The 20,314-nt window shown below is 41.6% G+C and overlaps 1 protein-coding gene across 5 annotated transcripts in view; it reads left to right on the top strand.

The window, feature by feature from the left end:
• The window catches only part of KAT6B (lysine acetyltransferase 6B), a 2,279,653-nt gene that overhangs the window by 817,370 nt on the left and 1,441,969 nt on the right, over window positions 1–20,314 (top strand). For all 5 annotated transcript variants that reach the window (XM_044056739.1, XM_044056740.1, XM_044056738.1 and 2 more), the window contains exon 5: window positions 10,780–10,861. In XM_044056739.1, the coding sequence (XP_043912674.1) occupies window positions 10,780–10,861 (82 nt within the window). The remainder of the gene's footprint in view (window positions 1–10,779; window positions 10,862–20,314) is intronic.

Genomic DNA, 20,314 nt, shown 5'->3' on the forward strand with positions numbered 1-20,314 from the left:
CTGGGTGCGGAGCTGGATACATCAAAACAAATGGCATTCCTAACTGCAGAAAAGAGTCAAAAATGAGCAAACAAACTTGTAAAAATGTGTAGAAACAGGCAACCTGATGTCCAGATAGTCAATACTAACCACAGGAAACAAAGTCCAAGTTTCTTCTTTAACGTAAAAGTATTTTATTTTTCAAAAAAACAACGTTTTCGCCGTGACCCCTGTCACAGCTTCCTCAGAAGAAGACAAGTAAAACAGCTAAACTGGTCTGTTCAAATACTCAGTTAACAGGAAGTGACAAATAATTGCACTTCCTGCACTAATTTGACTCAATAAAAATAATGAATAAAATCATGAATAATCATAAAACTCCATTGAATTATCTATAAATATTGTATGATAAAAGACAACATAAAAATGTTCTTACTAGTGCATTTACATTAACATTGTAAAAAATTATGCATTAAACCCACAAAATAATGTACATATAGGCATTACCTAAAGTAGCTCCTTAGTTTAAGAACACATGAAATGTTACAGTTCTCATTGAGGCCATCTAGCCTAAATGCATCTAAATTCAACTGCCATAAAAGTTCGACACACTCAAGAACTATCTGAAAGGGGCCTCCCTATCGGTTAAAGGTACTTGATCAATACCCATAAAACAAAAGAGTGGACAGGATAACTCCTAACATGTTTTGCAAAGGCATACTCTACAAGAGGTTTTTTTATGGCATAAAGGTGCTGGTATATTCTCTCTTTTAGTTTACGATTGGTTTTCCTATGTAAAAGGAAGGGCAGGAATTACACAAAGCAATGTACACCACTGACTTTGAATCACAAGTAATCCTCTGCTTAATGTTGTATTTTTTATTCCTAACTATAAAGGAATTTCCAGTTCTCATCACTTTACACATGTTGCAGCATCCACATTTAAATGAACCTCTAGGTCTTATGTGACCATAAGTGTTAGAAGTATGCTGTAAAAGTTCTTTCAAATTATTACTTCTCCTGTAAATTACATAGGGGCGCTGACCTAACTTATCAATCAAGTTAACGGAATTAATAACTAGTGGCCAGTTTTTTAAGATAATGGCCCAAATTCCTGTTGAATTCAAGTTAAATTGGGTTATAAAACTTAAAGAAAAGTTCTGACTTTGTTTCCTGTGGTTAGTATTGACTATCTGGACATCAGGTTGCCTGTTTCTACACATTTTTACAAGTTTGTTTGCTCATTTTTGACTGTTTGTTGATTGCCATGGATTCAGGCACTCCTGCCAGTCCTGTTAGTCCTAACCTTTGTCTAACAGCTACTTTTGAAAAATCAAGTGAAACAGACTTATTCTCTTTATTGGCTTCCATCTCACAAAAATTGGAAGCTTTACATGTTCGTATGGATGTTTTAGAGCAACTTCCAACTTTTTACAGAAAAGAAAAGTCTGAAACTATTGCAAACCAGAATGTTGTTTCAGTTTCTGACTCGGAAGGGTCTGCTACGTTACTTCCTGCAGCACAACAGCTTAGAGGACTGCCTCCTCGACCAAATAAACAACAGGCAGGAAGTTCTGTTGTTCAAAAGCTACTGCTTCTACCAGTAGGGAAGCGGACTTGTTTCCTTCAACTCCATGCATCTTCGGATCCCTTCTACTAGTCATGCTGTAGGAACTAATGCTAATCCAATTACACCACCAGCATCTAACTTAAATGAGGAGCATAGGGCGGAGCCAGTGGAGGAGCCGAACCTTGAGCGACTGGATTAATAAAGAGAACCCGTTTCGTTTTTGTCAGGCGCTAACACTGGGTCAACTGCCAGCTCTTTTCCTGTTCAAGAAAACGACAACAACTGGTTTAGTGACCCGTTTAAAGGTACTTGACATTAAGTTGCTTAAATTAAAAACTGCAGCTGGAAGCTGCTTATTTTAGGCAATGTTTAAATGAGAAACTGGTTCCAAAGGCCTTAGGAACAACTTCACTCCTTCTGGACTACTGTTGGACCAAGTGTATTTTCAGAATTGAAATGTTTGTTTCAGGAACAGGGGTTACAATTGCTAAGCGTGATAGTTAAACATTATGATATGCATATTTTGTCTCTTATTTCTGAAGTGAATGTTTTGGATGAAGAAATCAAAATTAATACTTCTTTTTGCAGTTTAAATATGACTCGACCGTATTTTTCTAGCATTGATGCATTGTTACTTAAATTAAAATTAACAAAAATAAGAAGTTAGTAAGGGATAGAACAGCTTATTTTTCTAACCAAGCATATTCCCATTTGAACATTCCAAGTGCAGGGTCCAATACTGTTGGTTTAAATGGGCCTTCTACTTCTGTTAATGCTGAATTAATTTCGTTGGAAGGTGAAAATGGTGAACACCTTACTAATACACCTAGACAGGAAGTTAGAAGAAGTAATAGGTTAAAAGGGTCCACTGCTGTTAACTACAATTATAAGAACCAAAGAGGACCAGGGAGAACTGACCAGAATAAGCAGGTTCCTTTAGAGCTCCCTAATGATAAAGTTTTTAGGGAATCAACAGAAGAAACAAGGGGAATGTGTATTGGAGGAAGCGTTAACAGACAATGTTTCTCCCACAGGTCCGAGGGATTTTTGCAAGGCCCTGTTATATATACTAACACAAGGAAAGACTTTACTATCTATAACTTTTCATCTTTGGAACTAGATTCTGACTTAGTTGAATTGTTAGCTCTTGGATACACTTTTATTCCAAGTACCTATGGAAGTTTAGCTAAAGTTTTGATTGATCTGAAATGCTACATCATAAGTTAAATTTAAAATTATATTTTAACAATGAAACAACAAATGTTAATGACAAATTGAAACTGACTAGCGTTTTTAACCCTCCTACACAACAAAATTTATTACTATTTGAACAAATGTGTGAATTAGATATAAGACATCTGTTTTCTACACAAAAATCAAGTAGTACTTTGAATGAGATGAATATTTCACTTGCACAACGTGAATGGCTAAAAAACCTGGGCTCTTTAACTGTCAGGTTTTTGAAACCTGACAAAGGAGGGGGCTTGGTAGTGTTCGACAACGTTCAATACACAGAAAAATGATGCAAGTGTTATCATCTGATGCCTATGTTACTTCTTCCCTTAATGAGATTAATGTAGTTCAAGGTCGTACCGTGGGTATTTCCGTGACCTTTTCTAGCAGGCAAAATAGACTTAGAGACATACAACTATATTGACATTATTCAGCCAAAGTTGCCTGTAATGTTGAATACCCAAGATACACAAAGACCAAAAGAATCCTCCCATGAGGGCATTAATAGATGGTAGGTCTTCTATGACCTACCCCTGTTCAAAATTGATAGATAGTATTCTATCAAAATATGTAAAGAAAATACCTACTATTTGCAAAGACTCCTGGTCTTTCTTACGTGATATCAACAGTATTAAGTTTGACCTTGAGTGTAACTTTTTGACTGTGGATGTCATTGATTTATATACATCCATCCCTCACAATGAGGCAGTTGAATGGATTCAACTGCTTCTTAAAGATTTAAATGCACCACAAGTGGAGATTGACGTGGTAACAGAACTGTTGAGCATAGTACTGTCATCAAACTTTTTTGTTTTTGAACATAAATTCTATTTACAAAAATGTGGAATAGCCATGGGCTCCCCTTGCGGAGCCAGTGTGGCTAACCTGTTTGTAGCCTTTTGGGAAAACCTTTATATACTATCTAATGAAACTGTAATGCAGAAGATAAAATATTACACTAGGTTTTTGGACGACATATTTATCCTTTTAAAGGGAATGAAGTTGAAGCAAAACTTTTGTAGACTATTTGAACAATTCTACACAATGGTTAAAATTTACTTATAGGTTTTCAACAATAGAAACAGACTACTTGGACGTGAGACTAACTAAAGAAGTAGATGAAGAGATTTATTTGTCTGGCATTTTCAGGAAACAGGCGTGCTGCAACTCTTTCCTGCACTACACTAGTCTACATCCACCTAGGCAGAAAAAATCTATTGTCAAAGGACAACTGGTGCGTGCAGGCAGGATGTGTAGCACTTACAGCGATTTTAAAGCTGAGTGCCAATTTTGAAAGGTATGTTTATAAACCGGATACCCTGTCCCTCTTTTAGAAGGGCTTATAAATGAAGTTGACACTAAAAGAACAAAAGGGTTGTATAAACCACTACTTGATCAATCTAATGTAGGTAGGTCTACTAATGATAATGAATTAGCACACCAAAATTCCTTACTAAATCAGCAGAGAAACTTTTCTTTAAGTTTTATAACCCAATTTAACTTGAATTCAACAGGAATTTGGGCCATTATCTTAAAAACTGGCCACTAGTTATTAATTCCGTTAACTTGATTGATAAGTTAGGTCAGCGCCCTATGTAATTTACAGGAGAAGTAATAATTTGAAAGAACTTTTACAGCATACTTCTAACACTTATGGTCACATAAGACCTAGAGGTTCATTTAAATGTGGATGCTGCAACATGTGTAAAGTGATGAGAACTGGAAATTCCTTTATAGTTAGGAATAAAAATACAACATTAAGCAGAGGATTACTTGTGATTCAAAGTCAGTGGTGTACATTGCTTTGTGTAATTCCTGCCCTTCCTTTTACATAGGAAAAACCAATCGTAAACTAAAAGAGAGAATATACCAGCACCTTTATGCCATAAAAAAACCTCTTTTAGAGAATGCCTTAGCAAAACATGTTAGCAGTAATCCTGACCACTCTTTTTGTTTTATGGGTATTGATCAAGTACCTTTAACCGATAGGGGAGGCCCCTTTCAGATAGTTCTTGAGTGTGTCGAACTTTTATGGCAGTTGAATTTAGATGCATTTAGGCTAGATGGCCTCAATGAGAACTGTAACATTTCATGTGTTCTTAAACTAAGGAGCTACTTTAGGTAATGCCTATATGTACATTATTTTGTGGGTTTAATGCATAATTTTTACAATGTTAATGTAAATGCACTAGTAAGAACATTTTTATGTTGTCTTTTATCATACAATATTTATAGATAATTCAATGGAGTTTTATGATTATTCATGATTTTATTCATTATTTTTATTGAGTCAAATTAGTGCAGGAAGTGCAATTATTTGTCACTTCCTGTTAACTGAGTATTTGAACAGACCAGTTTAGCTGTTTTACTTGTCTTCTTCTGAGGAAGCTGTGACAGGGGTCACGGCGAAAACGTTGTTTTTTTGAAAAATAAAATACTTTTACGTTAAAGAAGAAACTTGGACTTTGTTTCCTGTGGTTAGTATTGACTATCTGGACATCAGGTTGCCTGTTTCTACACATAACTGCAGAAAAGAAAGAGCAACTACCTCTCTACTTCTTGGCATTAACAAAGCAGAACCATCTAACTGCAAGAAAAGTACTGCAAGCCCTAGGCTTCATGGCATCCTGCATAATTCTGGTCCCTCATGCCAGACTGCATATGAGAAAGCTACAGTGGTACCTAAAGAATTTGTGGTCTCAACACAAGCACAGCCTAGAAACCAAAATTCCAATAATCCCATGCCTGAAGCAAGAGTTCCTATGGTGGGCTCAGGCCTGTCAATCAAACACAGGATTGCCCTTCTGCAACAGTCAACCAAGCCAAACCATCACGACAGATGCCTCAGACCTCGGTTGGGGGGCACACATGCTGGACAAGTGCATACAAGGCTTATGGACTCAAGACCAACTGCGCCTGCACATAAATCTAAAGGAAATGCTGGCAGTAAAATTGGCAATCCAGTCATTCAGACCATTTCTCCAAGAAGGTCAGTTGATGATAAGGACAGACAACACCACAGTTATGTGGTACATCAACAAACAGGGAGGCACACATTCATACCTTCTATGCTGGCTGGCACTGGACCTATGGAATGTGGCTCTGAGCTACAACATTCAGTTGCAAGCAATTTTTGTACCGGGAAAAGAAAACATTCTAGCAGATATATTAAGCAGAACTACCACGGATGCCCACGAATGGATGCTGCATCCGGACATCTTCAAAGCCATCACAAGAGAATGGGGATTACCACAAATAGACTTATTTGCATCCCCACTCAATCACCAGCTAAAGAAATTCTGCACAAGGACGTACCACCCACTTGCTTGGAAGGTGGACTCCCTATCTTTCAGTTGGAAAAACCTGACAGCATATGCATTCCCACCACTTCCTTTGATGCACAAGGTGCTTTTGAAGATCAAAGAGGAACGTCCAAGGATCATTCTGATAGCTCCAGACTGGCCAAGGCAACATTGGTACCCATTGCTGAGGAGCATGTCTCGGGAACAAATATGGGCACTACCCCTGATCCCATTACTGTTAACACAGAACAACTACAACATCCTGCATCCAAACCTGAAAACTCTGCAGCTAACTGCCTGGAACATTACATAACAACAATTAACCCAAATTTATCCCACAGGGTTAAAGACATAATCCTTGAGGCTCGTAGACCTTCAACAAGAAAGAATTATGCAGCAAAATGGAAAAGATATCTCATCTGGAGTACTGCAAAGGGAGAAGATGTGGCACTGGTAAACATAGCCAACATCCTGGAGTACTTGGCAGAGCTCTTCCATACAGGCCTGTCCTATTCTTCCATCAAGATACATGCATCAGCTATTTCAACAGAATACAGCTTGGATCCTCCTGTCTTCTCACATTCTCTGATCAGGCAGTTTCTGAGAGGAATTAAAAATGTAAAACCTCCCAGGAAACCACCATTGCCAGCATGGGACTTGAACTTTGTGCTAGAAAAATTGACACTTCCCCCTTTCGAACCAGCAGCAACAGCAGAATTACAATACTTATCCTGGAAGACTGCTTTCCTGCTAGCAATCACCCCAGCAAGAAGGGTCTCTGAACTACAGGCATTAATGGCAGTGCAACCCTTCCTGATCTTCCATCAAGATAGAGTGTCCATGAGAACAAATCCTACATTTATGCCTAAGGTGGTATCCAGAGTGTCTTTAAATCAGGCTATCCACCTACCTACATTCTTCCCCAACCCACAGAACAGGGGAGAAAGGCTGTTGCATACCTTGGATGTACATAGACAATTACGCTACTACCTGGACAGGACCAAGTCCAATAGAAAAACTGACCAGCTTCTGGTAGCATATGCAACAGGAAAGGAAGGAAAACCAATTTCAAAACAGACTATCTCCAAATGGATAGGAAATTGCATTAGATTTTGTTACTCCTACCATGGAAAGAAAACTCCAGAGAACATCAGGCCTCACTCCACAAGGGCTACAGCCACTACCACAGCTTTCTTACGAGGAGTGGCTACCAAGGACATTATAGAGGCTGCTACTTGGACCTCCGTGCATACATTTGCCAAGCATTACAATTTACCTTTATACTCTAGATCCCGAGCAGGTTTTGCCACTGCTGTTTTGCAAGGGATCCTAACTACACCATAATCTCTCCTTTTTCCTCCTCCCCTAGTTTAGCTATGGTATTCTACCCATTTGTAAGGACTGCAGATGCATCCTTGAAGGACATAGTACAGTTTTGTTCCTACCATAAATGTAGATGTCCGATAGGAATGCATCTGCAGTCAGGATTACCCACCCACCTTCCCCTCTGTGGTACTCCTAGGGTAATTGCCATCCTTCAGCTAGCTTGGGGGGATCTATTATGGTGTATTTGTTTGTATATATGTACATACATGCTTATTTTATGTGTTTGCTCTCTACTATTTGGAAACATTGGCATTTATCCAAATTTAGCCATCCAAGAGGGCACCTGGCATCTGGGGCAAGAAACACTGAGGAAAATGGCGTCGGCTGATGCCTTTATACCCGAAAAACTGCAGCTATGACGTCGGGTGAAGCGCGACACCAGCCGAAGCCAGACCCAGACTTTGGAATCCGGCCGACCGAAGGGCTGCCTGACGACAGGACAACCCATTTGTAAGGACTGCAGATGCATTCCTATCGGACATCTACATTTATGGTAGGTACAAAACTGTCCTTTTTATCTCTTAGGAGCATTAGCTTTTTTGTATTTTTGGTGAGCCAAGGGGAGGTTTTTGCCTTAAGTCTGATATTTCTATGAGGGGCTAGAGAGTTAAGGACTGTTAAAAATGTTGAATTGAAATAGTGGACAGCTTCATCTAGTGGTAGTAGTCTTAAAGGGTTCCAGTTGATAAGTTTAAGTGAGTCAGAGAAGGAGGTAGGGTTAAAGTTAGAGAGGTTTTGAGTGAGAATGTAGTGGTGGGAGTGTGGGGGGGGGAGTAGCTCGTATGGCATAAGCAGGGAGGTGGTCTCCTAGAGGGTCTGGAGAGGTGTCAGATTTTATTATTTTGTTTGGATGAGATACGAGAATCCAATCAAGTATGGATCCAGGAGGATTAGCTTTGTTTGGTCTGGTAGTGAAGTTAATGAGTTGGGAGAAATTAAATAGGTTGATGGTCATTGAGGGATTTGGGTTTGAGATTTTACTCCAATTGATGTTTACATCACCTAAAATAAAGGTTTCTAGATTAATATTAGAGGAAGTCCAGGATAGAATGTCTTCTAGAGTATTAGTATTGTTGCCTGGAGGAATATAGAGGCAGATGATGCAGATAATTTTGTGGTTGTTCAATTTTAGTAGGCCAATTACTAGTTCAGTGTTATTGAACGATGGGATAGGGTTTGGGTAGGGAGTAATGGACAAGAGGTCGGAGTAGACTAGAGCAACACCACCTCCTCTTTTATTAGGTCGGTCGCATAGTAGAGAATGGAATCCTGGGGGTAGGAACTCAGAGTCACTCATGTGAGGTTTTAGCCAGGTTTCAGTGATAGCTGCTATATCAGGGGAGTTATGGTTGAGCCAAGCATGGAAGAGGGATAGTTTATTGTTTAAGCTTTGGGCATTAATGGTAAGGAATTTGAGTTGTTTGTTAGAGGATTGACTGTAGTTGTTAGGGATTGACTGTAGTTGTTAGGGGGGTTTGTGGGATGAGAGGTAGGACCTGGGTTGGGCTGAATGTCTCCAGCTAAGTGAATGATTGTGGGAAGGGGAAGGTTCTTTTTAGTTTTATTTGTAGATGGAGGAGGCTGGTAAAAATGTGGTTTACATTTAAGGTTTGTATCTGATGTGAGAAAAAGTTTTATTTTCATGAAGAGTAATGGGAAGGAAGGAATTAATGAAGTGGATATGTTGTGGTAGTGAGAGACAGGGTGGTGTAGGGGAATAAGAGGAGGAAGGGAGTAAGTGGATATGAGTATAGGAAGTGATGTTGTATAGGGAGGTTAGAAGGAGAAGGAAGACAGTTGAAGGGTTTTGAGAGGAAGGTATAGCATGATGGAAGTGGTAGGAAAGTAAGTTGAGGTGAAGGTGAGTTTGTAAAATTTTAGGGGGAGTGGTTACAGAGAGGAAGGGGAGGGTTTAGGAGAGATTGGATTGGTTGGAAGAGAGGGGAGGGAGAGATAGGGGGTTCCAGGGAAAATTGTCGGGGTAGTCGTTACAGAGAGGAAGGGGAAGGTTTAGGAGAGATTGGATTGGTTGGAAGAGAGGGGAGGGAGAGATAGGGGGGAGATAAATTTAGATGTACTGGGGGCGGGTGGAATTTGGGGGCAGGGTAGGGGAGCGGAGTGAGCCCATAGGGCGAACGGAGTGGGCAGAGCCAGGAAGGCTGGATGAGAGCAGGAAACCTATCAGTGGACTGTTGAAGTGCTGAAAGGTAAGTACTGGGGACAGGGGATTTAGTGGAATGAAGTGAGCTACAATGTTTTAAAGTCAAGTATTGATAGAAAAGTAAAGAGAAGGTAGAGCTTGTATAAAGAATTACAGAGATGAGAAACAACAAATTGTGAGAAATTGAGGATAATGGGGGGAGGGCGCCACCTAGTGGATAAATGCGGTAGTGCACTAGTAGTTCCACCGAGGTAGATCCCTAACAGGGCTATTCAGAGGGAAAAAGGGAACTAGAGAAGAAAGAAAAAATTAAATAAGTAGGTAGGCTGCTGGATTTCCTGGTAGGGGAGCTTACTGAACACCTAGTCGGCCTTTGGGTAGTTACATAATACAGAGGTTTAGCAGCCGTAGTACATACTTTTCTCAACCTTCTAGGAAGGGCTTAGTTCTATTCCCATACAAGGGTTGAAGCCGTGGAGTTTGTTGTATTATGTTTTGGGTGTAGGTATTCAAGCCAGGCGGAGACGCAGAGGGTATTGTTGAGCGGATAAAGCTGGAGAAGAGGAGATAAGCAGAGAGAGAAAATTGTACTTAGTAAGTAGTATAGTAGCACATAGGCATACAGTGACAATGCACTTTTAGGCAAGATTTAAAACTCACAACTGTTTCAAGCAACAAACTATGCAGCAATTGACATAAACAATTAAAAAGCAAAGCTGTCTAAGAACACGTGCAGGAGTTGGTATAATGAGCGGAATTGGCCAGCACACTGTACTCTTAATGGATACTTAAAGTACAGTTTTGTTGGTAGTTAGCGCTACGCCATTTGATCAACTCACGCGCTGGAGTGGCGTGGTTAACAATTCAGATAGGCGCACACCAAAAAGTAAAATACTAGTGCAACACTTACATTTTACATTCTGTCAAGTTTAACTAACCTGTGCTGTAAAATCGAATGTTGAAAGTTTGTCTAATGTGCTGTTCAGTACAACTCCCTATAGAGACATTTGCTGTAAACGTATATGAAGTTTCCGGAAGCCTTTTTGCCACTATAGAAATCGTTGCAGCCTTTAATTACATTTTTTTCTCAAGTACTAGATAAAGTTGTGCAGTAAATATTTCAGAATTTACTTTTATGTTTTATTTAGGACAACATGCTCTTCTGTGACTCATGTGATCGAGGGTTCCACATGGAGTGTTGTGACCCACCACTTTCCAGAATGCCAAAAGGTAGCTGTTTTAAATTTGACTGCATTATGTCTAAAATCTATTTTGTTAACAAGGTAAGTGGACTAATTTAGAATTGGACCTCTTTCTCCGATGGTCTTGTCCATACAACAAAGTATATGATTGTACAGACATAAAAGCCAGAACAAAAACAGAAAGGTTATCTGTACATCCATTAACCACCTTTATTTGACTGGGTATTTGCACACTGCTGTGGCTGAGAGAGGATGGTTGCGTTTGACAATTTTTTCTAGCCAGAATTTCGAGGTCTGTGTGAGTAACAAGATAATAGTTCTGATAGCGGTGCATGCCCTTAGATTATCTGGTTAGTCCACTTCAGCATGTAGAACTTGTTGCTGGCAGGCTGCTCATATTGGCAGTCAGACTTCCCCACAGCTTGAACTCCTCCCCTCAGCACTACGAATAGAGTTTGACCTAAGTATTCAAAAGTCAAAAATCCATAGTGGTCCAGGCCCATTATACTTTGTACTTTGACAGGAATAGGCAGGCCTCAGAAAGTCTACAAGGGCTGTCGGGGGAAACATCATGATAAGTTGGAAGGAGAAGAATGGTGACAGTGTTGAAGTGGGCAGACATGGATAATTAGATAATTATATTCAGCATTATGTTAAGTATGTAACTGTTGAATCTTAGTTTACCCAGTCAGTTCACTTTCACTGTGGGACAGAGAAGGAGTCTGCTGTTAAGATTTCCCCGAAATCTTGGGGCAGTGGTCACTAATTCGTGGCCAACTGCAAACTTCTGTGTAGCCCACTTTACCCAAAATATAAGAAATTATTTTTTTCCCAGAGCTTCCAGCTTATTACATGTTGCTCCAGTATCTGCTTAAGTAGTTGACTATGGCTGACCATTAATAATTTAAAGTCCACTCACTTTTCCATTAAATCTGCTGTATTTGGCTGGGTAAACTTGGTCAAAAACAGCCTTTGTTTTTTTTTTCCTTCTCTCTCTGTTTTTACATTCCTCGGCTTGTGTTATTATTCTAACTGAGGAATGTGCAGTGTTCAAATAAAAGATCTGTACGCGAGTCAGGGCAACTGACATTCTCACAGAACCCCTCCTGCTAATGCAACTCTATTGTTAGTACCAGAATCCTCATTTTTATTTTATTTATTTATTATTTGTTACCGGGAAAGTCCGACTAGGTTCCACAGAGCCTCTTTTCAGCAGCGGCCCGGGGAGAAATGCTCCAGATGCATGTCTTTGGAATGTGGGAGGAAACCGGAGTACCACGTGAACACAGGGAGAACATGCAAACTCATGAACACTTTTAAGTAGTAGTCACCTTAGTCAAAATGATGACATTTAAAGTTTTCTACAATGGAATTTTTCTGTAAAAACAAATATCTCCTCTTAGCTAAAAGTGGTCTTGGAAATTTTTTGAAACAATTATTTAATTTATCCCATTTCTTTCTTCCTTAAAGTACGAGATAAATGTGATTTAATGTTAACATACTGTGGATTTGCACAGACTGCTTGCGTACTACATTTAAAGGACTAATCATTAAAGTCTTTTCATCTGTTTCTGTCATTTATGAAAGGAAAATTTGACCGTAAATTTATCCAAACAGATTCGTTCCCTGTGGTTGGCCAATTTCATTTTCTTTTGTTATGAAAAATCCAGCAACTTTCATGTGGTGAAGTTGTATTTCACTACATCAGGTCAGCAGCTGCTACTGCAATGTTTTTTTTTTTTTTAAATGTGTCTGCCCAAAGTGTTTGTGAGACATCCACATATTCTGTAAGTACTACAGACTTGATGTAGCCAGCTGCACTGCCACACAAGGATAAAGCCCTGTGAACCAGTTAGTGGATCAGGTACTTGTTTGAGTTACGGTGGAGGACGGGTGTGGTAGTGCATGCTCAGGGTGCACAGTCCCATGATTGAATACCTAGTGGAGCCTGGAGACCCCCCACAGGAACAGTGATTTCAAGGGAGTCAGGGCTGCATCACTTTTGGAAGTGGATGATTCACTCCAGCTGATTCTCTTTCACATGCAGAATCTTGAGCATGTTACTGTGCACTCTGAGGGGTTAGAGCTTTAACATAAAAAAACTCCAAACCATCCCTGATGGCTACCTGAGTGACAGCCCCTTTCTGTCAACCCTTGCACCAGTGCATGGGGAACAGATAAACCAGAAGAAGAGAGAGATTCTGATAGTTGGCAGGCAGTGCAAGGAACTACTACTGCAGACTCCATGTCCAGTCTAGAGGCAGAGCAACATGTACTTTGACTGTCGTGCAGGACATCCACCAGTTCTGGGAACAGGGTATACAATGCTTTGTTCTCTGCCATTCATTTTATAAATGTTCTGCGGCAATAAACTTTATATTGAACATAGCACAGTTGTGTGTTTGCTTACCATAACAGTAGATGTTTGAATATGATCATTGCTGCAGGACAGACTCCCTTGATCCTTTTCCCTAAAGTCATGCATTTTTCACATGTTATGGCTCTGGTAGCTTCTTGTAATGTAGTTAGAACTGTACTAGTTAAACCTTTTATGATTTTTGTTTCTTTTGCTTGTCAAATTACATGATTTAACTCATAATTTCATGATGATGTTTCACTACTTTCCTCCTTTCCTTTTTAGCTGAAAATGTGTTATGATTTTAAACATTTGACAGCATGTTTGCTTGCTTTCTTTATTAACTTGGTTTAGCCTTTTAACCCTCATTTAGGCCTTCCACAAGAACATTTGTTGATATACTGCTTTTGTTTATTGCACCTGATAAGAAGTGGTGCACCTTTTGGTAACCGCTAGAAATGCATACATTTGGACAGCTCATCATCTGGAAATTCTTCCCACACTTTTTCTGTCCCCTTTGCTGCTAAGTTCCCTGTTCTCCAGTTCTTCATTGTCATGCCAACAATTCAGTCGTAGAAGAATCTTCAACAATGAGCTCTGAAGAATTTGTTGTTTTTAAAATAGAATAGTTGTCCTCCCTAGATGTTGTTTAGCAGATGTTCTTCGTGTTTCACTGTTGCAGTCATCACACTTGGGTTATCTGCCTGCAGATAGCACTCAGTCGACCCGAATACCAGAGTCTTAGGATTCTGCGTCAGATGCTGTTGCTTCTTCCATGACGTCAGGTCGTCAGGGGTATAAAACATGCAGCCAACGCCATAACATCAGTCTTTCTTGCCAAGGAGGAGCCCAAAGCAGAAGCAGTTGGCAAGTGCCTGTCGGACGCTACCTGAAGTTTTTGTTTTCGAGTTTGTAATCCTGATGTCTTCTAAAGCTAAGTACCCCATTGGGGATCCTTTTTTCTTGCTCTAACCGATGTCAGAAAAAGTTAACAATTGTCTTGCCTGTGGAAAGCAAATACCTCACAGAGATTTTCATTCTTACTGCATCACCTGTTTAGGCCCAGACCACGACGTCCCTCGCTGTCGGTTTTGTGCCTTGCTTAACGCCCGAACCATTCGTCGTCGGGCTATCTTTGTCGCTAAATTCTTCTGCTCTTGTTCTCCGCATTCCGAAATGGCTTCGATAAGCCATCCAACTACCGATCTTCCGAAAAAACCTAAAGATAAAGACAGAGACAGACCGCATAGGTCCAAAACTACCGATGACACTTCCGTTAAGCTAGTCCGCCGGTACTCAGTGAGGCACCATGTTCATCGTGTTACACTGCTGCAGTCATTGCACTTGGGTTATCCTGCCGTCAGGCGGTCCCACAGTCGGCCTGAGTTCCAAAGTCTTGGTCCGGCGTCGGTTGCTGTCGCCTCTTCCCTGACATCAGTGCGCCAGGGGTATATAAGATGCATCCGACGCCATTTTCTCCAGTCTTTCTTGCCGCGCGGTGCCCAAAGCAGAAGCAGTTCGCAAGTACCGGTCGGCCGACTCCTGAGATTTTCGAAGTCGAATTTCAGATCCAAAGTCTTCAATAAAGATAAGTACCCCGTTGGGGAAACTTTTTTCTTGCCTCAGACCTATGTCAGAAAAAGTTAATAATTGCATTTCTTGTGGGAAGCAATTACCTCATAAGGACTTCCACTCTTACTGTATTCCATGCCTAGGTCCTGATCACGACGTCACTAGTTGTCGGTTTTGTGCTAGATTTAACAAACGCACTGTAAAAAGACGTTTTGATTTTGCTTTGCACTACTTTGGCCGAAGGTTCAATTATACGATGCCGTCGGATCAGCCGACGACCTCAGTACCAAAAAAATTCAAAGACAAGGATAAAGACAGGCATCCGAGGTCCAAAACCGACCACGAAACCTCTTCTAGGCCAGTCGCCGGTTCGCCGGTTCTCTGTGAGGCGCTTTCACAGCCCCTGACACCCGCTACCTCAGAGCCACAGGCCGCTGCCGACTCCCACATGAAGACATCTAGGCCTCTGGAAACTCAAGGTATTGGGCCTACGGAAACTAATCCCTCAGATGGGTCTGGAGCCGCTGAGCAGGCATCGGCTTCTGAGGGTGTTTTCAGACCTTCACAACTTACCATTAAAACAACAGCCAAGACAAAGGTACCATTAAAGACAAAGAAACAAGTACAGCATTCTCCTGGACAGTCCTCCATGCCTAAGAAACAGATGCTTAAAATGGCCGAAGACCTCATTACTCTAATCAGGGGTTCCCATCCCCCTCCTGAGAAAAGGCCTAGGCAGGATACAGACTATGACTCCTCCGATCAGGTTTCCGTTTCCTCTGATTCCTCTTCAGACCAGGGATACTCTCTCCCCCCCTATGAGGACTCTGATGCTAAAGAATCTATCCCTTCAGCCTCTCCTCCTGAGGATTACTCTTTTGGGGAAACTTTACATACCATGAGGGAGCATTTCCATTGGGAAAGCCAGGATTATTCAGAATCCAAGAAAAGGCTCAGGGATTTCCTCTTATTGCCTCAACACAGGCCCCTGGCTATTCCGCCTGTGCTAGATATTGTGGATGATGTGTTCTCTGAATCCAGTTTATCTCCTGACTCTTTGCCCCCTGCTCCAGCCAAGCCAGATAGGTATTATAGAGTCCCTGACTCTCACAAGTTTCTTTGCAAAAACCCTTCTGCTGATCCAGAAACTATTTCCCAGGGTCCAAAAGGGGTTAAGGCTTCCATTGCAAAAAATCCAGTACCCTCTGACAGGCATTCCAGAGCTTTGGATAGATGGGGGAAGAAAGTATACACTTCTGCAACTTTAGCAGTAAGAGCTTTAAATTGCCAGTTTCACATGCTTAAGTACCAACAATATTTAATGGCTCAGTTAAAACAGAAAATGCTTGCAAGCTCAGAAGCTCCTAATTGTAAAGAAATGCAGGATTTATTGCATGCAGTTGAACAGGTGGGAAAACATACTCTGCAATGTGGTTTTGATTCTTTAGAGGCCTCTTGTAGAGCTGCAGTTACAGGTTCTGTGATTCAAAGACATGCTTGGTTAAAAGAACAAAGTTTACCTGATCATGTTAAGGCAAAATTATTGGATGCTCCTTTGCAGCATAATTCTTTATTTGGTGTTAAGGCAGAAGAGGTGTTAAAGAAAATGGAGGCTAAAGCTAAATCTATGCAAGCAGTCAAGGATTTCTTACAGGTACAGCCACCTCGGTTTAGCAGAAATTGGCCAACAAAGAATTGGTCCTTTCCAGTGTCCACAGAGAGGCAGATACAGACGCCCAAGAGGCAGATCTCAACCCCAAGGCTCAAACAGACAACGACAGTGGGGCACCTCAACCCCAAAAGGTGGTGAGGACAAGTCACAACCTTACAGGAAACAGTCACAATGACTTTCCCCTTCGTACGCCAAGCACGTCCCTTCTGGAAGCTCCCTTAGGGGGAAAACTAGCACTTTTTTCTCAAAACTGGCAAACAATCACCCAAGACAAATGGGTCCTGAATATTGTGTCTCAAGGTTACAGATTCCACTTTCATACTTTACCAAGGTTAAAAGAAATGCCATACATGCCAAACAATCAATGGGCAGAGGCACAAAAACAAATTTCAGCCCTCATGGACATGAAAGCTATTCAAAAAGTACCACAGCAGGAACAAGGACAAGGATTTTACTCAAGACTCTTCCTGGTCCCCAGAAAGGACAAGGCCTGGAGGGGCCCATACTAGATCTTTCAATTCTGAATACTTACTTGGATATTCCGAAATTCAGAATGTTGACATTGCAGCAGCTTCTACCCATGCTGGGCAAGAAGACTTGGCTTATTACTCTGGACCTCAAAGAGGCATACCTGCATGTCCCTATCAGACAAAATTGCAGAAGATACCTCAGATTCAAAGCTGGTACAATGCACTACCAATTCTCTGCACTGCCCTTTGGCTTATCTACTGCGCCCAGGGTCTTCACAAAGTGCCTGGCACCAGTAATTGCATTTTGCAGACAAAAAGGAATTCAAATATATCCATACCTAAACGACTGCCTCATTCAAGCAGAGACAAAGGACATTCTACTACAGCATCTGGTGTTTGTAAAAAGGTTGCTAATTTCTCTAGGGTACACAGTAAATGAAAAGAAATCAAAACTAGTACCCTCGCAACAGATTATATTCCTGGGTGCCAGCTTAAATAAAACGGCCCAGATGGCTTACCTCACGCCAGACAAGCAAGTTCAACTAACTCAATATTTTCAATTGCTGGCAACAAAGTCCCATCTCCCTGCAAGAAAAATTCTGCAGGCCCTGGGATTCATGGCATCCTGCATACTACTAATACCATATGCCAGACTGCATATGAGGAAATTACAATGGTACCTGAAAAGTGTTTGGACTCAACACTGTTACAGTTTAGAAGCAGTAATACCAGTGATTCCCTGCCTACAACAGGAGTTTTGATGGTGGGCACAGGCATGTCACGTAAACAAGGGTCAGCCTTTTACCCTACCCACAGCCGGGCAAACTCTAACAACAGATGCTTCGGATTACGCCTGGGGAGCACACATGGCAGGAAAATGCATTCAGGGCAAGTGGACCACAGACCTGATGCATCTTCACATCAATCAAAAAGAGATGTCGGCTGTTCAAAATGCCCTAACAGCTTTCAAGGACCTTCTACATCCAGGACAATTACTACTAAAGACAGACAACACCACAGTAATGTGGTACATAAACAAGCAAGGGGGCACTCATTCTTATCCCCTATGCAGGCAAGCCATGACCTTGTGGAACACAGCTCTAACGTATCAGGTTCACCTGCAAGCACAATTCCTGCCAGGAAAGAAAAATACTCTGGCAGACGATCTAAGCAGAAATATCATGGACCCTCACGAATGGAAATTGAATCCACAAATCTTCAGCATGGTAATGCAAAAGTGGGGATGCCCAGACATTGATCTTTTTGCCTCCCCACTGAATTGCCAACTACAAAAATTCTGCACAAGGACTTATCACAAACAAGCATGGAAAGTGGATGCTCTTCTGTTCAGCTGGAAAAACCTAAAAGTTTGCCTTCCCGCCACTGCCTCTCCTTTCAAAGGTACTCCTAAAAGCCAGACAAGAAAAACCATAGATGATCCTGATTGCTCCAGACTGGCTACGCCAGCACTGGTACCCTATCTTAAGGAACTTGGCTCAAGGCCCACCATGGATTTTGCCTCAAATTCCACACCTTCTGACTCAGCAAAACAATCAGATCCTGCACGGTCAGCTCAAAACACTAAACCTGGCTGCATGGCAGATACATTAGTCAAACAGGCAACATCTCTCTCTAAAGCTGTTATGTTATGGATGTCATTTTGGAGGCCAGGAGGCCTAGCACCAGGAAAGCTTACTCAGAAAAATGGAAGCGATTCTGCGCCTGGAACCAGGCTCAAAGCCTTGACCCTCTTGTTCCAAACATTCCTCAGATTTTACAATACTTAACTGAGATGCTGGACAGAGACTTATCCTTCTCATCAATTAAGATCCACGCCTCTGCCATCTCAGCACATTACAACACGGATCCTCCTTTATTCTCTCATCCCTTGCTAAAACAGTACCTCAGAGGGGCTAAAAACATAAGACCGCCCCGGAGAGCACCAACAACAACTTGGGACCTCAATTTCGTTTTGGAAAAACTGACCCTACCACCTTTTGAGCCAGCCAATACAGCCGATCTAAAATTTTTATCATGGAAAACAGCTCTGCTCCTCGCAGTAACTTCAGCACGAAGAGTCTCAGAGCTACAGGCATTAATGGCAGTGGAACCTTTTATAATTTTTCATCAGGACAGGGTATCTTTAAGGACAAACCCTACCTTTATGCCAAAGGTGGTATCTAGTGTGGCTCTTAACCAAACCATCCATTTGCCAACTTTTTATCCAAACCCCCAGAATAAAGGGGAGAAACTTCTGCATTCTTTGGACATACACAGGCAGCTACGCTTCTACTTGGACAAAACAAAGACTTTCAGGAAAACTGAGCAACTGTTTGTAGCATATGCTGCAGGATCACAGGGCAAGGCTATCTCCAAGCAGACTATATCCACATGGATAGGATACTGTATTCGGTACTGCTACACACAGCATGGAAAATCAGTCCCAAATAACATTAGGCCACATTCCACCAGGTCAACAGCCACTTCAACAGCCTTTCTCAGAGGAGTACCTACCAAGGATATTTTGGAGGCTGCAACTTGGAGTTCAGTGCACACCTTTACCAAGCATTACCACCTGCCTCTTTACTCTAAATCCAGAGCAGGATTTGCCACTGCAGTTCTGCAGGGCCTCATAGCCAATCCTAACTCTTTATAGACCAGCCACCCAACCTCAGCTGTGGGATTCTACCCAAGTGTAATGACTGCAGCAGTGTAACACGATGAACATAGTACAGTTTTGTACCTACCATAAATGTAGATGTTTGAGTGTTCACACTGCTGCAGTCCAGGTTACCCTCCCTCCATCCCCTCTGAACTAGCTGGACTTATCTATACCTTTCTATCCTATACAACCTTTGGGGTGTATTTGCTGGTAACTGAAGGTATTGTTTTTACTGTATATTTTTGATTAGCAATATGTATTGCCTACCAACTTGGGGGCACCTGACATCTAGGGCAAGAAAAACTGAAGAAAATGGCGTCGGATGCATCTTATATACCCCTGGCGCACTGACGTCTGGGAAGAGGCGACAGCAACCGACGCCGGACCAAGACTTTGGAACTCAGGCCGACTGCGGGACCGCCTGATGGCAGGATAACCCAAGTGCAATGACTGCAGCAGTGTGAACACTCAAACATCTACATTTATAGTAGGTGCAAAACTGTACTTTTGCAGCCCCTGATGCCCGCTTCTACAGATTCGCAGACCTCTGCTGAGTCCCATTTGGAGTCCGGTATGCTGCGAGATGCTTCTTCGACTATGGAACCTGCGGATGTCTCTACCTTGGATGGGTCCGGAGCCGCTGTGCAGGCACTGGCTTCTGAGGGTGTATTCCAACCTACCGATGTTCGAATTAAACCGGCTGCTTTGTTTTTAGCTAAAACTACAGAGTTTGAGGCCTTGAGTACGCA

This window comes from Protopterus annectens, chromosome 14.part0, assembly GCF_019279795.1.
Source record: "Protopterus annectens isolate FY-2018-M chromosome 14.part0, PAN1.0, whole genome shotgun sequence".
In the NCBI taxonomy this organism is placed as follows: Eukaryota; Metazoa; Chordata; order Ceratodontiformes; family Protopteridae; genus Protopterus; species Protopterus annectens.